Source organism: Andrographis paniculata, unplaced genomic scaffold (assembly GCF_009805555.1).
Source record: "Andrographis paniculata isolate CXL003 unplaced genomic scaffold, ASM980555v1 Contig163END, whole genome shotgun sequence".
Classification (NCBI taxonomy): Eukaryota; Viridiplantae; Streptophyta; class Magnoliopsida; order Lamiales; family Acanthaceae; genus Andrographis; species Andrographis paniculata.
The window spans coordinates 8893-33024 of NW_026137439.1; the positions used below are offsets into that span (position 1 = coordinate 8893).

General features: G+C 35.2%; 1 protein-coding gene across 1 annotated transcript; it reads left to right on the forward strand.

Moving 5' to 3' along the window:
* Positions 1-2743: 2743 nt before the first annotated feature.
* LOC127263467 (uncharacterized) lies at positions 2744-8503 on the forward strand (the record flags this gene model as incomplete). Its single annotated transcript, XM_051292509.1, has 7 exons — positions 2744-3685; positions 3740-4300; positions 4772-5022; positions 5452-6099; positions 6232-7003; positions 7157-7447; positions 8447-8503. Coding segments are annotated over exons 1-7 (3522 nt in total), but the record flags the coding sequence as incomplete, so codon positions are not given.
* Positions 8504-24132: the final 15629 nt, after the last annotated feature.

The window sequence follows — 24132 nt, forward strand, 5'->3', positions numbered from 1 at the left end:
AATATAAAGGAAAAACATTGAAAAAACAAAAGCGCTAAATGTACTAATTTCGAACACTCTACAACAAATACGAAAAGCACTGCAATTAGAACTATAGAGCACAAAGTAAGTATAATCTATAACATGCTATATAATATAAAGGAAAAACATTGAAAAAACAAAAGCGCTAAATGTACTAATTTCGAACACTCTACAACAAATACGAAAAGCACTGCAATTAGAACTATAGAGCACAAAGTAAGTATAATCTATAACATGCTATATAATATAAAGGAAAAACATTGAAAAAACAAAAGCGCTAAATATACTAATTTCGAACACTCTACAACAAATACGAAAAGCACTGCAATTAGAACTATAGAGCACAAAGTAAGTATAATCTATAACATGCTATATAATAATATAAGGAAAAACATTGAAAAAACAAAAGCGCTAAATATACTAATTTCGAACACTCTACAACAAATACGAAAAGCACTGCAATTAGAACTATAGAGCACAAAGTAAGTATAATCTATAACATGCTATATAATAATATAAAGGAAAAACATTGAAAAAACAAAAGCGCTAAATGTACTAATTTCGAACACTCTACAACAAATACGAAAAGCACTGCAATTAGAACTATAGAGCACAAAGTAAGTATAATCTATAACATGCTATATAATATAAAGGAAAAACATTGAAAAAACAAAAGCGCTAAATGTACTAATTTCGAACACTCTACAACAAATACGAAAAGCACTGCAATTAGAACTATAGAGCACAAAGTAAGTATAATCTATAACATGCTATATAATACAAAGGAAAAACATTGAAAAAACAAAAGCGCTAAATGTACTAATTTCGAACACACTACAACAAATACAAAAAGCACTGCAATTAGAACTATAGAGCACAAAGTAAGTATAATCTATAACATGCTATATAAATAAAGGAAAAACATTAAAAAACAAAAGCGCTAAATGTACTAATTTCGAACACTCTACAACAAATACAAAAAGCACTGCAATTAGAACTATAGAGCACAAAGTAAGTATAATCTATAACATGCTATATAATAATATAAAGGAAAAACATTGAAAAAACAAAAGCGCTAAATGTACTAATTTCGAACACTCTACAACAAATACGAAAAGCACTGTAATTAGAACTATAGAGCACAAAGTAAGTATAATCTATAACATGCTATATAATATATAAGGAAAAACATTGTAAAAACAAAAGCGCTAAATGTACTAATTTCGAACACTCTCCAACAAATACGAAAAGCACTGCAATTAGAACTATAGAGTACAAAGTAAGTGATGTGACCATCATGACGGAATTGGACCCAATCATAATTCCTCCTGGACCAATCACTAGGAGCCGAGCCCATAAATTTCAATTGGCAATAACAAAGTGTGCCAAACTTCAAATGGATGCCACTGCTGAACTCTACAACGACGATCAAAATAAACCATGCATTCTTCTGGAAATTGGATCACAAGTCCCAAGGACCATAAGGCCAGGAGCACCTTACAAGGCATTGGACCTCCCCTAAATTACTATCCCTAATTGAAGGGATCCCATGAATCAATATCCCCTGAATGAAGGAATTCCATAGATCAAGGGATTACCAATAATCATGGGATTGCCATGAATTATGGGTCAATAATACTAAATAAGGCTAATTATAATAACTACTCCCCATATGATTTTATTTCCTTTAAGAGTGTACTTTCTTGTTTTTAAATTTCCATGGTTCCTCTATAAAAGGACCCATGATTATCATTGTAAGATTTTTTCATTCCACAAAGAGATTTTATAAACTGGTTTTTTTTCAAGAGCGATTCTTGTGCCTTTTTGAAGTGTAATCTTGAGTGATTCGGTTACAGCTTCATATCCCCAAATCGAGTTGTTTCGAGTGATTTGAAACAAGTCGTGGCCTCTCGAATAGTACTGGAACTATTCTTGCCTTAGCTTGTATTGTCAGCTTGTTTAGAGGATTGTGATACGTGAGCTTGATCTCTCGTGTTGCCTTCCCGACTACCTCTCAATTCAAGAGAGTCCAGTTTATCTCCATTAATATAGATATATATATATAGCCATCCATCCCTTACTCTATCCAAATCTACAATATTTTTGTTACTTATTCTTGTGGAATTCGATCCGAATTGTTATCCTTGGCAAGTTCGCATCATCTGGTATCAGAGCTAGTTGATACAATCTCTTGATTGATATCACGGTTCATATTTGAAAACAAAAAAAAAAATCCGAAAAAAAAAAATCCGAAAAAAAAAAATCCGAAAAAAAAAAGAAAATACAAAAAAGAAAAGTTGAAAAAAAAAAAAAAAAAAGACTTGAGAATATTTTGTTTTCCTTTTCTACATAACATTAATATATTTCTATATATTCTTATCCCTTTTCTATCTTTCCATACATTTTTTTTCTCTCTTAATTTTCTTTATTTAATATTTTCATTTCCATTATCCATATCCACTTCTTTCCAAAAAAAAAAAAGTTTATAATATTTCTCCTATTTTTATTCGATTATCTAAAGGTCTAATTACTTGTGATTTTTACTTGAAATTTCTTGATTTGGGAATTGCATTGGGTCGTTGACCAGTTTTATTTAAGTGAGTGAAACACGAGCGGAGTGAAAGAGTGTTTGTGGCGAGATCATTACATACCGGAGAGCGCGATTCAAGAGAGGAGAAACCTGTGTGAGGATATACCCTTGTTATTTTACATTTTTTCTTTGATGGCAGGTGAAGGACACCCAGACGAGCGCCCTAATCCTCAAATCGCAGCGCTATCCAAAGCATTGGAAGCACGATTCACGAAGCAACTTACTGACGAGATGGACACCGTACACTCAATGTTGGCTGATCTTGCTCAATCTATTCGGGAATTGACAACTGAGCGACAGCAGGGCCGACCCGCCCCCGACGCTAGTCGATCTGCAAGGCGGAATCCTATATACCGAGGTAGGGAAGACGCTTCTGAAAATTTTGATGAAGAATGGGAGCCACCCCCTCCAAATAGAGACAACCGAAATCAAGATCCTATGAGGAACTTGAAGTTCAGCATTCCTTCTTTCAATGGGAATTCTGACCCGGATGTTTATCTTGATTGGGAGAAGAAGATGGAGTTGATTCGAGATTGCTCTACATATGATGATGAGCAATGGACGAGAATTGCTGTAATGGAGTTCACCCACTATGCCCTTAATTGGTGGGAGCAACTAAGTACGAAACGAAGGCGAGAAGGGAAGGCGCGGATCACCACATGGGATGGGCTCAAAAAGGCTCTGAGGAAACGATTCGTACCATCCTGGTATAGGAGGGAGCTACACGAACGAGTTCAACAAATGTCTCAAGGTAACAGAAGTGTAGAGGAGTATTACAAAGAGCTTGAGACAGCCATGATGCGGGCTGATATTGTGGAGGATCCTGAAGCAACCATGGCTCGATTCATGAGTGGAATCAACCGAGATTTGAGAGATACTCTAGAGCTACACCCGTATGTTGACTTGTCGGAATTGCTCCAACGTGCGATTTTATTGGAGAAACAACGCAAGCGAAAGGGGCGAGCGGATTCTTTCAATCGACCACCACCCCGGTCTACCCAAACTATCCTGGAGCCCCGAGGTATCCCTAATACTAACGTCAATAAATTTTCTAATGTTGACAAGGGAAAAAGTGTCGCGCATGTTGGCACAACTCGAAACCCACAAAAGGAATATGTCCATGGCAAGAATCCCCGAAACCGTGAAATTACCTGTTTTCGGTGTCAAGGGAAAGGGCACTATGCCTCTGAGTGCCCGAACAAGAAGGCCATGATCTTGACGGATGCGGGTGAAGTCGTCACCGACGATGAAGGAGATGTAGATGGTGAACAAATTCTTGAATGTGAGGAAAGTACTGTTGAAGAAGATGATGAATACTCCAAAATCACGGTGGTAACTCTGCGGTCTCTTAGTACATTTCAAAAGGAGGAACCAACCCAAATGCAAAGAGAGAACATCTTCCACTGTCGTTGCAAAATCGAAGGCAAGATTTGCAGCATGATAATTGATAACGGAAGCTGCACCAATGTGGTTAGTGAGACATTGGTCAAAAAGTTGAACCTTGTCACCAAGCCCCATCCGCGACCCTATCGATTGCAGTGGTTGACCAATAATGGGGAACTACGAGTAAATAAACAAGTTGAGGTAACCTTCCGAATTCGTGGTTATATGGACCAGGTTGTATGCGATGTTGTGCCAATGCAGGCTTGCCACATACTACTTGGACGGCCTTGGCAATTTGATCGCAATGTCACCTACTTTGGGAAGGAAAATACTTTTACGCTCACACATGAGGGCAAAAAGATCACCTTGACTCCCCTTACCCCCCAAGAAGCCCACACGGATCAGGAAGTGATACAAAAAAACCATGTTCAAGAAATGATGGCTATGGAGAACGTCTCAAAATCAGCGGGAACTCAAAGCTCCATACGAGAGGCAGACATAAATTCCATGGCAAGTTCGTCTATGACCGCTCCATCGCGAGTTCCAAGAGTGATCCCCTCAGAAAAACGAGAGAAAAGTAAGGGAGTACCTACCAAAGATACCCTTTCCCAAATGGGGAGGAACAGTGACCAGGCCATATTTCTCACTCGAAAGGATATTAGATCCATTGGAGAGGATGAGAGTGATAGGATTTACATTTTGCTTTGTAAGTTTAATCTCCTTACAGCTTATGATTTGCAATCTAACCTGCCTCCAGAGTTCTATCCTATTTTGCAGGAATTTTCTGATGTACTACCCAAGGAACTACCAAGCGAGTTGCCCCCAATCCGTGGTATTGAGCATCAGATTGATTTCATACCTGGCGCTCAATTGCCAAATAGGCCGGCATATAGGGCCAACCCAGATGAGACCAAAGAGATCCAAAGGCAAATCCAAGACTTGTTAGATAAAGGCTGGGTGCGTGAGAGCCTTAGTCCATGTTCTGTACCGGTACTCCTCGTTCCAAAGAAGGATGGTAAGTGGCGTATGTGTGTAGATTGTAGAGCAATAAATGCAATTACTATTAAGTATAGACATCCTATTCCTAGATTAGATGATATGCTTGATGAACTTCAGGGTGCTGCTCTTTTTACAAAAATTGATCTTAAAAGTGGTTACCATCAGATAAGAATGAGAGAAGGAGATGAGTGGAAAACTGCTTTCAAAACTAAGCTAGGGCTGTATGAGTGGACTGTCATGCCTTTTGGCTTAACTAATGCCCCTAGTACCTTTATGAGATTGATGAATCATGTTCTTAGACCTTGCATAGGAAGGTTTGTGGTTGTTTACTTTGATGACATCTTGATCTATAGTAAGGACTTATCTGCACACATTGAGCATGTGAGAGAAGTGTTCACTTTATTGCGGCAGAACAAACTTTATGCAAATGTTGAAAAATGTGCATTTTGTGTTTCTAGTTGTCTATTCCTTGGCTATGTTGTTAGCGCACAGGGAATACAAGTCGATGAGGAGAAGATCAGAGCCATCCAGGAGTGGCCTGTCCCTACTACTGTTCGTGAAGTTCGTAGTTTCCATGGCTTGGCGGGATTCTACCGAAGGTTTATTCGTGATTTCAGTACTATTGCAGCCCCTCTCACTGCTGTTATTCGCAAGGATGAACTGTTTAGTTGGGGAGAAGCGCAACAACAAGCCTTCGACAAGCTGAAATATTTGTTAACTCATGCCCCAATTCTTAAACTCCCGAACTTTGAACTAACATTTGAACTTGAATGTGATGCTTCAGGTGTGGGTATTGGAGCCGTTCTAATGCAAAATCGCCAACCTATTGCATACTTCAGCGAGAAGCTAGGTGGCGCAGCCTTGAACTACCCAACTTACGACAAGGAGTTATATGCCTTGGTTCGTGCACTTCAGGTATGGCAGCATTATCTTTTGCCAAAGGAATTTGTTATCCACTCAGATCACGAGTCCCTTAAGCATATAAAAACTCAAGCTAAACTAAATAAGAGGCATGCCAGATGGATTTCTTTTGTTGATACATTCCCTTATGTGATAAAGTATAAGAAGGGAAAGGATAATGTCGTAGCTGACGCACTTTCTAGGCGCACTCACATTCTTACTATTTTGACTTCTCAATTGCTAGGGTTCTCACAGGTAAAATCATTGTATGCAAATGACAAAGATTTTTCTGACATCTTCAATAAGTGTGCCAGCACTGGATTTAAAGATTTCTATTTGCATGAGGGCTATTTGTATAAGGCTAACCAGTTGTGTATTCCACAAGGTTCTATTCGAACTGTTTTAACTCACGAAGTCCATGAAGGTGGACTCATGGGGCATTTTGGAGCCACCAAAACTCTTAAACTTTTGCAGGAAAAATTTTATTGGCCAAGGATGCGTGCGGACGTGGAACAACACATTACACGTTGCATTACATGTAGACAAGCCAAATCCACAACGCTACCACATGGTTTATATAAGCCCCTGCCTACACCCGACACACCTTGGGTAGATTTGAGTATGGACTTCATTTTGGGGCTACCTCGTACAAAAGGAGGTAAGGACTCTATCATGGTTGTTGTCGATAGGTTTTCAAAAATGTCCCACTTTATTCCTTGCAATAAGACGAATGACGCAATGCATATTGCTAATTTGTTTTTCAAAGAAGTAGTTAGAATGCATGGAATTCCCCGTACGATTGTATCTGATAGGGACACTAAATTCTTAAGCTTTTTCTGGAAAAACTTTTGGGGAAAATTAGGGACAAAACTTCTCTTTTCTACCTCATATCACCCACAAACAGATGGTCAAACGGAAGTAACAAATCGCACCCTAGGCACTCTCCTTAGGTGTATTATCAAAAAGAATTTGCGTAGTTGGGAAAGTTGTCTCCCTCATGTTGAGTTTGCATATAATCGTGCTATCCATAGTGCTACTAACATGTCCCCTTTTGAAGTAGTGTACGGCTTCAACCCACTTTCTCCAGTTGACCTATTGCCACTACCATGTAGTGAGCGACAAAATGTTAATTTCAGGGATCGGGCACAAAAGATTCAGGAGCTTCATAAGACAGTACAAAAGGAAATTGACGCTACCAATGCGCGGAATGCAAAAGCTGCTAATCGCCACCGCAAGAAGATTGTCTTCCAACCCGGTGATTGGGTGTGGCTTCACTTACGAAAAGAGAGATTTCCGGCACAACGCAAGTCTAAGTTGTCCCCACGAGGCGATGGTCCCTTTCAAGTCGTTGAACGCATCAACGATAATGCCTACAAACTAGACCTCCCAGGTGAGTATAATGTCCATGCTACATTTAATGTTTCTGACTTGTCTCCGTTTGATGTAGGTGACGAGAGGTTGATGGGACAACCTTTTCAAGAGAGGGGGGATGATGTGACCATCATGACGGAATTGGACCCAATCATAATTCCTCCTGGACCAATCACTAGGAGCCGAGCCCATAAATTTCAATTGGCAATAACAAAGTGTGCCAAACTTCAAATGGATGCCACTGCTGAACTCTACAACGACGATCAAAATAAACCATGCATTCTTCTGGAAATTGGATCACAAGTCCCAAGGACCATAAGGCCAGGAGCACCTTACAAGGCATTGGACCTCCCCTAAATTACTATCCCTAATTGAAGGGATCCCATGAATCAATATCCCCTGAATGAAGGAATTCCATAGATCAAGGGATTACCAATAATCATGGGATTGCCATGAATTATGGGTCAATAATACTAAATAAGGCTAATTATAATAACTACTCCCCATATGATTTTATTTCCTTTAAGAGTGTACTTTCTTGTTTTTAAATTTCCATGGTTCCTCTATAAAAGGACCCATGATTATCATTGTAAGATTTTTTTTCATTCCACAAAAGAGATTTTATAAACTGGTTTTTTTTCAAGAGCGATTCTTGTGCCTTTTTGAAGTGTAATCTTGAGTGATTCGGTTACAGCTTCATATCCCCAAATCGAGTTGTTTCGAGTGATTTGAAACAAGTCGTGGCCTCTCGAATAGTACTGGAACTATTCTTGCCTTAGCTTGTATTGTCAGCTTGTTTAGAGGATTGTGATACGTGAGCTTGATCTCTCGTGTTGCCTTCCCGACTACCTCTCAATTCAAGAGAGTCCAGTTTATCTCCATTAATATAGATATATATATATAGCCATCCACCCCTTACTCTATCCAAATCTATAATATTTTTGTTACTTATTCTTGTGGAATTCGATCCGAATTGTTATCCTTAGCAAGTTCGCATCAGTAAGTATAATCTATAACATGCTATAGTATAATATAAAGGAAAAACATTCTAAAAAAAAAGGGCTAAATGTACTAATTTCGAATACTCTACAACAAATACGAAGAGCACTGTAATTTGAACTATCGAGCACAATGTAAGTATAATCTATAACATGCTATATAACACAAAGGAAAAACATTGAAAAAACAAAAGCGCTAAATGAACTAATTTCGTACACTCTACAACAAATACAAAAAGCACTGCAATTAGAACTATAGAGCACAAAGTAAGTATAATCTATAACATGCTATATAATAATATAAAGGAAAAACATTGAAAAAACAAAAGCGTTAAATGTACTAATTTCGAACACTATACAACAAATACGAAAAGCACTGCAATTAGAACTATAGAGCACAAAGTATGTATAATTTATAACTTGCTATATAATACAAAGGAAAAACATTGAAAAAAGAAAAGCGCTAAATGTACTAATTTCATACACACTACAACAAATACGAAAAGCAGTGCAATTAGAACTATCGAGCACAAAGTAAGTATAATCTATAATATGCTATATAATATAAAGGAAAAACATTGAAAAAGCAAAAGCGCTAAATGTACTAATTTCGAACACTATACAACAAATACGAAAAGCACTGCAATTAGAACTATAGAGCACAAAGTAAGTATAATATATAACATGCTATATAATAATATAAAGGAAAAACATTGTAAAAACAAAAGCGCTAAATGTACTAATTTCGAACACTTTACAACAAATACGAAAAGCACTGTAATTAGAACTATAGAGCACAAAGTATGTATAATCTATAACTTGCTATATAATACAAAGGAAAAACATTGAAAAAACAAAAGCGCTAAATGTACTAATTTCGTACATTCTACAACAAATAAAAAAAGCACTGCAATTAGAACTATAGAGCACAAAGTAAGTATAATCTATAACGTGCTATATAATAATATAAAGGAAAAACATTGTAAAACAAAAGCGCTAAATGTACTAATTTCGAACACTTTACAACAAATATGAAAAGCACTGTAATTAGAACAATAGAGCACAAAGTAAGTATAATCTATAACATGCTATATAATAATATAAAGGAAAAACATTGTAAAAACAAAAGCGCAAAATGTACTAATTTCGAACACTCTCCAACAAATATGAAAAGCACTGCAATTAGAACTATAGAGTACAAAGTAAGTATAATCTATAACATTCTATATTATAATATAAAGGAAAAACATTGTAAAAAAAAGGGCTAAATGTACTAATTTCGAATACTCTACAACAAATACGAAAAGCACTGTAATTAGAACTATCGAGCACAAAGTAAGTATAATCTATAACATGCTATATAATACAAAATAAAACATTGAAAAAACAAAAGCGCTAAATGTACTAATTTCGTACACTCTACAACAAATACAAAAAGCACTGCAATTAGAACTATAGAGCACAAAGTAAGTATAATCTATAACATGCTATATAATAATATAAAGGAAAAACATTGTAAAAACAACAGCGCTAAATGTACTACTTTCTAACACTTTACAACAAATACGAAAAGCACTGCAATTAGAACTATAGAGCTCAAAGTAAGTATAATCTATAACATGCTATATAATACAAAGGAAAAACATTGAAAAAACAAAAGCGCTAAATGTACAAATTTCGTAAATTCTACAACAAATAAAAAAAGCACTGCAATTAGAACTATAGAGCACAAAGTAAGTATAATCTATAACATGCTATATAACACAAAGGAAAAACATTGAAAAAACAAAAGCGCTAAATGTACTAATTTCGTACACTCTACAACAAATACAAAAGGCACTGCAATTAGAACTATAGAGTACAAAGTAAGTATATTCTATAACATGCTATATTATAATAAAAAGGAAAAACATTGTAAAAAAAAGGGCTAAATGTACTAATTTCGAACACTATACAACAAATACGAAAAGCACTGCAATTAGAACTATAGAGCTCAAAGTAAGTATAATTTGTAACATGCTATATAATATAAAGGAAAAACATTGAAAAAACAAAAGCGCTAAATGTACTAATTTCATACACACTACAACAAATACGAAAAGCACTGCAATTAGAACTATAGAGCACAAAGTAAGTATAATCTATAACATGATATATAACACAAAGGAAAAACATTGAAAAAACAAAAGCGCTAAATGTACAAATTTCGTACACTCTACAACAAATACAAAAAGCACTGCAATTAGAACTATAGAGTACAAAGTAAGTATAATCTATAACATGCTATATTATAATAAAAAGGAAAAACATTGAAAAAAAAAAGCGCTAAATGTACTAATTTCATACACACTACAACAAATAGGAAAAGCACTGCAATTAGAACTATAGAGCACAAAGTATGTATAATCTATAACTTGCTATATAATACAAAGGAAAAACATTGAAAAAAGAAAAGCGCTAAATGTACTAATTTCGTACACAGTACAACAAATACGAAAAGCACTGCAATTAGAACTATAGAGCACAAAGTAAGTATAATCTATAATATTCTATATAATATAAAGGAAAAACATTGAAAAAGCAAAAGCGCTAAATGTACTAATTTCGAACACTATACAACAAATACGAAAAGCACTGCAATTAGACCTATAGAGCACAAAGCAAGTATAATATATAACATGCTATATAATAATATAAAGGAAAAACATTGTAAAAACAAAAGCGCTAAATGTACTAATTTCGAACACTTTACAACAAATACGAAAAGCACTGCAATGAGAACTATAGAGCACAAAGTATGTATAATCTATAACTTGCTATATAATACAAAGGAAAAACATTGAAAAAACAAAAGCGCTAAATGTACTAATTTCGTACATTCTACAACAAATAAAAAAAGCACTGCAATTAGAACTATAGAGCACAAAGTAAGTATAATCTATAACGTGCTATATAATAATATAAAGGAAAAACATTGTAAAACAAAAGCGCTAAATGTACTAATTTCGAACACTTTACAACAAATATGAAAAGCACTGCAATTAGAACTATAGAGCACAAAGTAAGTATAATCTATAACATGCTATATAATATAAAGGAAAAACATTGTAAAAAAAAAGGCTAAATGTACTAATTTCGAACACTCTACAACAAATACGAAAAGCACTGTAATTAGAACTATCGAGCACAAAGTAAGTATAATCTATAACATGCTATATAACACAAAAAAAAAACATTGAAAAAACAAAAGCGCTAAATGTACTAATTTCGTACACTCTACAACAAATACAAAAAGCACTGCAATTAGAACTATAGAGCACAAAGTAAGTATAATCTATAACATGCTATATAATAATATAAAGGAAAAACATTGTAAAAACAAAAGCGCTAAATGTACTAATTTCTAACACTTTACAACAAATACGAAAAGCACTGCAATTAGAACTATAGAGCACAAAGTAAGTATAATCTATAACATGCTATATAATACAAAGGAAAAACATTGAAAAAAAAAAAGCGCTAAATGTACTAATTTCGTACATTCTACAACAAATAAAAAAAGCACTGCAATTAGAACTATAGAGCACAAAGTAAGTATAATCTATAACATGCTATATAACACAAAGGAAAAACATTGAAAAAACAAAAGCGCTAAATGTACTAATTTCGTACACTCTACAACAAATACAAAAAGCACTGCAATTAGAACTATAGAGCACAAAGTAAGTATAATCTATAACATGCTATATATTATAATAAAAAGGAAAAACATTGTAAAAAAAAGGTGTAAATGTACTAATTTCGAACACTATACAACAAATACGAAAAGCACTGCAATTAGAACTATAGAGCTCAAAGTAAGTATAATCTATAACATGCTATATAATACAAAGGAAAAACATTGAAAAAAGAAAAGCGCTAAATGTACTAATTTCATACACACTACAACAAATACGAAAAGCACTGCAATTAGAACTATAAAGCACAAAGTAAGTATAATCTATAACATGCTATATAACACAAAGGAAAAACATTGAAAAAACAAAAGCGCTAAATGTACTAATTTCGTACACTCTACAACAAATACAAAAAGCACAGCAATTAGAACTATAGAGCACAAAGTAAGTATAATCTATAACATGCTATATAATATAAAGGAAAAACATTGTAAAAACAAAAGCGCTAAATCTACTAATTTCGAACACTTTACAACAAATACGAAAAGCACTGCAATTAGAACTATAGAGCTCAAAGTAAGTATAATCTATAACATGCTATATAATATAAAGGAAAAACATTGAAAAAACAAAAGCGCTAAATGTACTAATTTCATACACACTACAACAAATACGAAAAGCACTGCAATTAGAACTATAGAGCACAAAGTAAGTATAATCTATAACATGCTATATAACACAAAGGAAAAACATTGAAAAAACAAAAGCGCTAAATGTACTAATTTCGTACACTCTACAACAAATACAAAAAGCACTGCAATTAGATGTCATGGACCGAATTGATCAACTACACAAGACACGGAATAAACTAACTAAAATGGAACTAACTAATAAACAACGAGAAATAACAAACAACTAAATTGAACTAACTAAGCAAGAAAGAACAAATTAACTAAGCGGAAACGAATAAAGCAAGAAAAAGGATAATCGAAAGAGAAGCAAACCTAAGTAAGTACTAACGTAAGAACGACCCGATACCCTTCTAGCATCGAACCATCCTCCACGAAGGCACCACCTCGGTCGACACTTTGGAGAGCTCTTCCATCTTCCCCAAATGCCACGAACTTGAGGCTTTATACTCAAACCCGAATTTTTGAACTAAACCCCATGGAGCATGCAATGGAATTGCATTCCATGAAATATTAGACTAAAAGAGAAAGTATTGCTATCAAGCATAACTTTCCATAAAAAAGGAAATGATCAATAATGATCAAATATTCATAAAAATATTCTTGCTTGGTGTGTTTTACAAAGCACCTTAAGAGTCCTATTTATAGGAGTGGGGGAAGGGGCAAGTGGAGTGATTTTCCAATGTGGGATAGGTTTAGTAAAACTAAGTAACCTCTCATTGATTGACACCTAGCTAATGGTCCCCTCTTGCATGTGAGAGGCATGTGAGAGAGCTTATTGTATATGTATATGTATAAGTGGTCCCAATAGATGGTCCCCCCCCCCACTTAAGCATGTGCAACCTAGGTTTATATAATTACCTATTAAACCCTCTATTTTAGCAAATCCTAGGTTTGCACAACTTTTCCGTTAGTTTTCCGGTTGAGGCGTTGCAAGCTCCAATGTAACCTTTACAACCACGGCACTCGCCCTAGGCTTTCCATCAAGTCCTCGCATGTTGTAACATAGTCCGTTGGTTGGGCTCCAATTCTCTAATTTCTTTATTAGGCCTTGCAATTTTTCAATGCACGCTTTCGCTCGAGCTCTCGAGACTGGTCCGATTGGAATATGTGGAATTGCAAGTCCCGATCTTTTCGTATCCATGTCATCCTCTCCCCCTTCAGAAGGTTGATCCATCAACCGTTGTGCTTCCTCATCGGCTCGATCATAGAGTGATAAATCTGCAATATTAAAAGTCGGATTAATACCATATTCATCCGGAAGTTCCAAACGGTATGCATTATCATTAATCCTTTCAAGCACTCGAAATGGCCCATCTCCTCGGGGTGATAGCTTTGTACGTCGTCTTGCTGGAAACCTTTCCTTCCTCATGTGAACCCAAACCCAATCGCCAGGATGCAATATTACAGCTTTACGTCCGCGGTTAGCGTACTTAGCATATACCTCCGCAGATTTTTCTAGACTTGCTTTGACATCCTTATGAAGTTCCTTTATGCGTCTTGCTCGTTCCCTACCATTAACATTTAAGAACTCATTGCTAGGCAATGGTAAAAGATCAGTAGGCGTTAGTGGGTTCATTCCATAAACTACTTCAAACGGTGACATGTGTGTGGCTGTGTGGATATGTCTATTGTATGCAAATTCAATGTAAGGAAGACATTCATCCCAACTTTTACTATGTGAATTCACAATAACTCTAAGGAGATTACCCAACACCCGGTTTACCGCCTCCGTTTGTCCGTCAGTTTGGGGGTGATAGGATGTGGAGAAAAGAAGCTTAGTACCAATTTCGTGCCACAACGATTTCCAAAAGTAACTCACGAACTTTGCATCACGATCTGAGACAATAGACCTTGGCACTCCATGAAGGCGTACTATCTCCTTGAAAAATAGTTTGGCGATGTGATGGGCATCATTTGTCTTTGCACAAGGAATGAAATGCGCCATCTTGGAAAACCTGTCAACCACAACGAAAATAGAATCTTTAGCACGTGCAGTTCTAGGTAAACCCAACACAAAATCCATACTAATATCAATCCAAGGTCCCTCAGGGGGTGGAAGAGGCATGTAGAGTCCATGTGGCTTAAGTGTTGACTTGGCCTTAAGGCACGTCACGCATCGCGAAATATAATCTGCAACTTGCTTGCGCATTCCAGGCCAATAAAATTTCTCTCCAAGAGCTTCCATTGTAGCATTCTTCCCAAAGTGGCCCATCATGTCACCACCGTGAACTTCTTGTATTAGTAACTCCCGAATGGAGCATTTTGGGATACAAAGTCGATTATCATAATACAAAAATCCCTCATGTCTGCAATACTTATCATGCCCATGAAATTCACACAAAGCATACACATCTTTGAAATCCTCATCAGTGTGGTATAATTCCTTAACATGCTCAAATCCTAATAAATGCGTGGACGCGTATGAAATTAAAGCATACCTGCGTGAGAGTGCATCCGCGACAATATTATCCTTACCCTTTTTGTACTTGATGGTGTATGGAAATGACTCAATAAAAGATACCCATCGTGCGTGCCTTCGATTCAGCTGTTGTTGCCCCCTCAAGTGCTTCAAGGTCTCATGATCGGTGTGTATCACAAACTCTCGTGGCATCAAATAATGTTGCCATGTCTTTAAAGCCCGTACCACCGCATACAACTCCTTGTCATATGTAGAGTAATTCAAGGCAGCCCCTCCAAATTTCTCACTATGATAGGCTATGGGTCGACCTTCTTGAAGCAAAACTGCACCCATGCCTTTGCCCGAAGCGTCACACTCAAGCTCAAAGGTCTTCTCAAAATTTGGTAGCGCAAGTACTGGTGCTTGAGTAAGCTTTGCCTTCAATGTCTCAAACGCTTCTTGGTGTGCTTGCTCCCATTTAAATGGGACTCCCTTCTTGAGCAAGGACGTGAGAGGAGCAGCGATCAAGCTAAAACCAGGCACGAACCTCCGAAAAAATCCACACATTCCCAAAAACCTCCTAATTTCTCCCACATTCATTGGAGGTGTCCATTCTTTAATTGCCTTTACTTTTGTTTCATCAACCTTCAAGCCATCCTCGCTAACTACAAACCCAAGGAAAACAACTTCATTAGTGTGGAATATGCACTTTTTAAAATTAGCATAGAGTTGTTCTTCCCTTAACCGTTGAAAGACGAGTCGCACATGCTCCACATGTTCATTTTCACTTTTACTGTAGACAAGAATATCATCAAAGTATACTACAACAAATTTACCAATGAAAGCACGTAGAACATGATTCATTAAACGCATGAAGGTACTAGGAGCATTAGTTAGACCGAATGGCATAACCAACCATTCGTACAAACCTAGCTTTGTTTTAAATGCCGTCTTCCACTCATCGCCGGGTTGCATACGAATCTGGTGGTATCCACTCCGAAGGTCAATCTTGGAGAAGATTCTCGCCCCATTGATCTCATCAAGCAAGTCATCAAGGCGCGGGATTGGGTGTCGATACTTAATTGTAATCGCATTCACCGCTCTGCAATCCACACACATCCTCCAAGTTCCATCCTTCTTGGGGACAATGATAACAGGAACAGCACATGGTGATAAGCTCTCCCGAACCCATCCCTTCTCAAGAAGTTCTTGGACTTGTTTTTGAATCTCCTTATTCTCATTTGGGTTGCACCGATATGCAGGACGATTTGGGATCGAAGCACCGGGTACGAAGTCAATTTGATGCTCTATCCCACGAATGGGCGGTAGTCCTTGCGGTAGTTCCTCCGGGTATACATCCTTCATCTCTTCAAGCATCCTAGCAAAGGGAATGGGAAAATTAGTGAGTAGATTATCTTTATCAGAATGAAATAAATCTTTGCATAACAACATAAAACACCCCCCTTTTGATGATCTAGGTCACCAACTTCTCTCTGAAAATCGGTAAGTGAAAGAAGGATGTTGGAACCCTTAGCAGTAGACTCTCTCTTTTCCTCTGTGGATACTTCTTTTCCTTTAGTTCTTTTAAGGCTTTCAGCCTCTTGCATCTTCTTTCGCAAGCTTTCTTGATCTTTTCGAACCTCCTTCAATGGCAAAGAAGGAATCATTACCTTGTAGCCCTTGTCATAAAATCTAACTTTGTTAGTCTTGCCATCATAGATAATTCCTTTATCGGATTGCCATGGTCGGCCAAGAAGCACATGGCATGCGGTCATCGGAGTAACATCACAAAGGACATCCTCTTTGTAGGGGCCGATTGAAATAGGAACTTTGGCTTGCCTAGTGATCTTCATATCTCCACTAGAGTTCATCCATTGAAGATGGTATGGAGTTGGATGCTTGATAGTTTGGAGTCCAAGCTTGTCTACCACATACCAACTTACGACATTGGTGCAACTTCCATTATCAATGATTATCGACGCTCGCTTCCCACCAATCTTGCACCGACAATGGAACAAATTCTCCCGTTGCTCCTTAACCCGATCAACAAAATTTTCCGACTCCTTGGGAACTGCTCCAAGCATTCGCAAAACCACTAGAGAGTCCCCGGATGAATCCTCTTCAACGTGCTCTTCCGTCTCTTGGATTGCTTCATCCTCACTCGCCTCAACTTCATGTTCCCAATCTTCACCCTCATCATCCGACAAAAGTACATAGTCCCCATTGTCACAAAGCACAACAGTTCGCACATTAGGGCATGTATTGGCATAATGACCTTTCCTTTGACACTTAAAGCATGTGACTTCCTTTGCTTTGTTTGGTGAACCATCCTTGCTGACTTTCCTTGGTTCATCACGCTTAACCACCTTAAGCGGCTCATTCTTGGTCGTGTGCTTATCATCTCCTTTGGGCCAAGATTTTGTTGGTCCCGTATTACCCCCAAACTTGTTGAAATTTGGTGACGTCTTTCCAAAGCTCACACTTACTCCTACCTTTCCATGCGATTCAATCTTGGTAGCAAGTTGGACAAGTTCCAAAGTAGAATTGTAAGGATACATATCCACTTGAATCATAATATCACGCCTCAGCCCCTTGAGAAACCGATACATGGTGACTCCATCATCTTCCACAAGCTGAGCCCGCATCATAAGCATCTCCATTTCCTTGTAGTACTGCTCAACTGTCTTGCTACCTTGGACTAAAAACTGAATTTTCTGAAGAAGATCCATCCGATAATGCGGGGGCACAAAACGTGCATGCATAGCTCGAGTAAGGGCTGCCCATGTCTCAATCGGAGGCATTCCGGACCTTGCAATATCAGCTTGTATCTTCTCCCACCAAACAAGAGCATACTCCTTAAACTCCACAACAGCAAGCTGAATTTTCTTGCGCTCCGAGTAATTATGACATGCAAACATCATCTCCACTTTGCTTTTCCACTCAAGAAACTCATTAGGTTCAGCCGATCCTACGAAAGGTGGTATGGAGAACTTGATGGACTGCATGTTATCATCAACCTCATTAACTCGAACTCGGCTCCTTCGGTTATGGATATCTTCTTCCAAGTCAAATTCATCAAGTAACTCTTTGGTAGCATCCCGTCTTCCTCGTCGGCCTTGGATAGATGTAGGCCTTGGACTAGTATGACGCCTTTCGCCAAAATCATCAACTTGGATAGATCGATTTGGGAAAACACTTGTTGAGCCCATAGGTTGCTTGCCAAGGTGGATTTCTTCACGTCTAGCATCACTATGACTTCCCCTTTCTTCAAGAGTAGCAACCTTATCGAAAACCTCATCGAGTTTCTTTTCCATGTTTTGATCAACCTTCCTTAACAAGGCCTCCGCATAAGCCTTCATCCGAGCATCCACAACATCATCTATGTCATCTCGAACATGATCAACTTGACTCCGTAGGTCATGTATCTCTCGACCTTGCTGATCCACACGAGATGTCATGCTATCCATCTTTCCACCTAACTCGTCTTTAATATCTCGCATATCTTTGCTTTGCTTATTTATCGCAGCCAAGATATCATCCAACGAAGCCATACCTGCACCAAAACAAACTAATATATGTATATTGAAAGTTAGTTCTCACAATTCCCCCCCTCTCGCACACTCGTGTATACCTCTCGACAAATGGATAGAGTTTCCAAGCTCTTAAAGTGTGCCTTGATGGAGTCGTAAAGGTGGAACCTGAGTGACGTACGCGTTTAAAGTGGACAAGAAACTTTAAACACGACTCAATCAAAGAAAGCTCAAGATAGTGTCAATCATGCAATGCAAAGAACCATGCTCATTCATTCACGGACAAATGACCAAACATACACAACACACAAATGCCGGAACTAAGCAAGTCGACAACAAACACAAGCTGAATGATCTCAACAACCACCAAATCACCACAATACTCAACTCCCTTTAAAACGTGTCAAACGAATATGACAAGTACAAAATCGATCCAATCTCAAAAACTCAAAACTGAATAATCAACTTCAATTACAAATTCACAAAAACTGATTAATATAACTTTCTCACCACTTCACAAGCTTTCCAATGACATATCATACGCGAAAAATGGAGCTCGTATGAGAAAACTACAACTCAAACAAGATTATCGACAAAAAAAAATTGCTCTAGTCCTCCCGCTCGATTTTGTTTTTGTATTTCATTTTTTTTTTTCAAATATTTTGGTTTTCTTTTTCTTTTCTTTGCAACATTTTTTTTTTCGCAACTCTTTTTTTTTTTTTTTTTACTTTTTCACGGCAATATTACGAGGCCTAGGCAAAAAAATACATCAACAAATACGAAGAGCACTGCAATTAGAACTATAGAGCACAAAGTAAGTATAATCTATAATATGCTATATAATATAAAGGAAAAACATTGAAAAATCAAAAGCGCTAAATGTACTAATTCCGAACACTATACAACAAATACGAAAAACACTGCAATTAGAACTATAGAGCACAAAGTATGTATAATCTATAACTTGCTATATAATACAAAGGAAAAACATTGAAAAAAGAAAAGCGCTAAATGTACTAATTTCATACACACTACAACAAATACGAAAAACACTGCAATTAGAACTAAAGAGCACAAAGTAAGTATAATCAATAATATGCTATATAAAATAAAGGAAAAACATTAAAAAAGCAAAAGCGCTAAATGTACTAATTTTGTATACTCTACAGCAAATACAAAAAGCACTGCAATTAGAATTATAGAGCACAAAGTAAGTATAATCTATAACGTGCTATATAATAATATAAAGGAAAAACATTCTAAAAAAAAAGGGCTAAATGTACTAATTTCTAATACTCTACAACAAATACGAAGAGCACTGTAATTTGAACTATCGAGCACAATGTAAGTATAATCTATAACATGCTATATAACACAAAGGAAAAACAATGAAAAAACAAAAGCGCTAAATGAACTAATTTCGTACACTCTACAACAAATACAAAAAGCACTGCAATTAGAACTATAGAGCACAAAGTAAGTATAATCTATAACATGCTATATAATAATATTAAAGAAAAACATTGAAAAAACAAAAGCGTTAAATGTACTAATTTCGAACACTTTACAACAAATACGAAAAGCACTGCAATTAGAACTATAGAGCTCGAAGTAAGTATAATCTATAACTTGCTATATAATACAAAGGAAAAACATTGAAAAAACAAAAGCGCTAAATGTACTAATTTCGTACATTCTACAACAAATAAAAAAAGCACTGCAATTAGAACTATAAAGCACAAAGTAAGTATAATCTATAACGTGCTATATAATAATATAAAGGAAAAACATTGTAAAACAAAAGCGCTAAATGTACTAATTTCGAACACTTTACAACAAGTATGAAAAGCACTGTAATTAGAACTATAGAGCACAAAGTAAGTATAATCTATAACATGCTATATAATAATATAAAGGAAAAACATTGTAAAAACAAAAGCGCTAAATGTACTAATTTCGAACACTTTACAACAAATACGAAAAGCACTGCAATTAGAACTATAGAGCACAAAGTATGTATAATCTATAACTTGCTATATAATACAAAGGAAAACCATTGAAAAAACAAAAGCGCTAAATGTCTTAATTTCGTACATTCTACAACAAATACAAAAAGCACTGCAATTAGAACTATAGAGCACAAAGTAAGTATAATCTATAACATGCTATATAATAATATAAAGGAAAAACATTGTAAAAACAAAAGCGCTAAATGTACTATTTTCGTACATTCTACAACAAATAAAAAAAGCACTGCAATTAGAACTATAAAGCACAAAGTAAGTATAATCTATAACGTGCTATATAATAATATAAAGGAAAAACATTGTAAAACAAAAGCGCTAAATGTACTAATTTCGAACACTTTACAACAAGTATGAAAAGCACTGTAATTAGAACTATAGAGCACAAAGTAAGTATAATCTATAACATGCTATATAATAATATAAAGGAAAAACATTGTAAAACAAAAGCGCTAAATGTACTAATTTCGAACACTTTACAACAAATACGAAAAGCACTGCAATTAGAACTATAGAGCACAAAGTATGTATAATCTATAACTTGCTATATAATACAAAGGAAAACCATTGAAAAAACAAAAGCGCTAAATGTCTAATTTCGTACATTCTACAACAAATACAAAAAGCACTGCAATTAGAACTATAGAGCACAAAGTAAGTATAATCTATAACATGCTATATAATAATATAAAGGAAAAACATTGTAAAAACAAAAGCGCTAAATGTACTATTTTCGTACACTCTACAACAAATACAAAAAGCACTGCAATTAGAACTATAGAGCAAAAAGTAAGTATAATCTATAACATGCTACATAATAATATAAAGGAAAAACATTGTAAAAACAAAAGCGCTAAATGTACTAATTTCGAACACTTTACAACAAATACAAAAAGCACTGCAATTAGAACTATAGAGCACAAAGTATGTATAATCTATAACTTGCTATATAATACAAAGGAAAAACATTGAAAAAACAAAAGCGCTAAATGTACTAATTTCATACACACTACAACAAATACGAAAAGCACTGCAATTAGAACTATAGAGCACAAAGTAAGTATAATCTATAATATGCTATATAAAATAAAGGAAAAACATTAAAAAAGCAAAAGCGCTAAATGTACTAATTTTGTACACTCTACAACAAATACAAAAAGCACTGCAATTAGAACTATAGAGCACAAAGTAAGTATAATCTATAACGTGCTATATAATAATATAAAGGAAAAACATTGTAAAACAAAAGCGCTAAATGTACTAATTTCGAACACTTTACAACAAATATGAAAAGCACTGTAATTAGAACTATAGAGCACAAAGTAAGTATAATCTATAACATGCTATATAATAATATAAAGGAAAAACATTGAAAAAACAAAAGCGATAAATGTACTAATTTCGAACACTCTCCAACAAATACGAAAAGCACTGCAATTAGAACTATAGAGTACAAAGTAAGTATAATCTATAACATGCTATATTATAATATAAAGGAAAAACATTCTAAAAAAAAGGGCTAAATGTACTAATTTCGAATACTCTACAACAAATACGAAGGGCACTGTAATTTGAACTATCGAGCACAATGTAAGTATAATCTATAACATGCTATATAATACAAAGGAAAAACATTGAAAAAACAAAAGCGCTAAATGAACTAATTTCGTACACTCTACAACAAATACAAAAAGCACTGCAATTAGAACTATAGAGCACAAAGTAAGTATAATCTATAACATGCTATATAATAATATTAAGGAAAAACATTGAAAAAACAAAAGCGTTAAATGTACTAATTTCGAACACTTTACAACAAATACGAAAAGCACTGCAATTAGAACTATAGAGCTCAAAGTAAGTATAATCTATAACATGCTATATAATACAAAGGAAAAACATTGAAAAAACAAAAGCGCTAAATGTACTAATTTCGTACATTCTACAACAAATAAAAAAAGCACTGCAATTAGAACTATAGAGTACAAAGTAAGTATAATCTATAACATGCTATATTATAATATAAAGGAAAAACATTGTAAAAAAAAGGGCTAAATGTACTAATTTCGAACACTATACAACAAATACGAAAAGCACTGCAATTAGAACTATAGAGCACAAAGTATGTATAATCTATAACTTGCTATATAATACAAAGGAAAAACATTGAAAAAAGAAAAGCGCTAAATGTACTAATTTCATACACACTACAACAAATACGAAAAGCACTGCAATTAGAACTATAGAGCACAAAGTAAGTATAATCTATAATATGCTATATAAAATAAAGGAAAAACATTAAAAAAGCAAAAGCGCTAAATGTACTAATTTTGTACACTCTACAGCAAATACGAAAAGCACTGCAATTAGAACTATAGAGCACAAAGTAAGTATAATCTATAACGTGCTATATAATAATATAAAGGAAAAACATTGTAAAACAAAAGCGCTAAATGTACTAATTTCGAACACTTTACAACAAATATGAAAAGCACTGTAATTAGAACTATAGAGCACAAAGTAAGTATAATCTATAACATGCTATATAATAATATAAAGGAAAAACATTGTAAAAACAAAAGCGATAAATGTACTAATTTCGAACACTCTCCAACAAATACGAAAAGCACTGCAATTAGAACTATAGAGCACAAAGTAAGTATAATCTATAACATGCTATATAATATAAAGGAAAAACATTGAAAAAAAAAGGCTAAATGTACTAATTTCGAACACTCTACAACAAATACGAAAAGCACTGCAATTAGAACTATAGAGCACAAAGTAAGTATAATCTATAACATGCTATATAATATAAAGGAAAAACATTGAAAAAACAAAAGCGCTAAATGTACTAATTTCGAACACTCTACAACAAATACGAAAAGCACTGCAATTAGAACTATAGAGCACAAAGTAAGTATAATCTATAACATGCTATATATAATATAAAGGAAAAACATTGAAAAAACAAAAGCGCTAAATGTACTAATTTCGAACACTCTACAACAAATACGAAAAGCACTGCAATTAGAACTATAGAGCACAAAGTAAGTATAATCTATAACATGCTATATAATATAAAGGAAAACATTGAAAAAACAAAAGCGCTAAATGTACTAATTTCGAACACTCTACAACAAATACAAAAAGCACTGCAATTAGAACTATAGAGCACAAAGTAAGTATAATCTATAACATGCTATATAATATAAAGGAAAAACATTGAAAAAACAAAAGCGCTAAATGTACTAATTTCGAACACTCTACAACCAATACGAAAAGCACTGCAATTAGAACTATAGAGCACAAAGTAAGTATAATCTATAACATGCTATATAATATAAAGGAAAAACATTGAAAAAACAAAAGCGCTAAATGTACTAATTTCGAACACTCTACAACAAATACGAAAAGCACTGCAATTAGAACTATAGAGCACAAAGTAAGTATAATCTATAACATGCATATATACAAAGGAAAAACATTGAAAAAACAAAGCGCTAAATATACTAATTTTCGAACATCTACAACAAATAACAAAAAGCA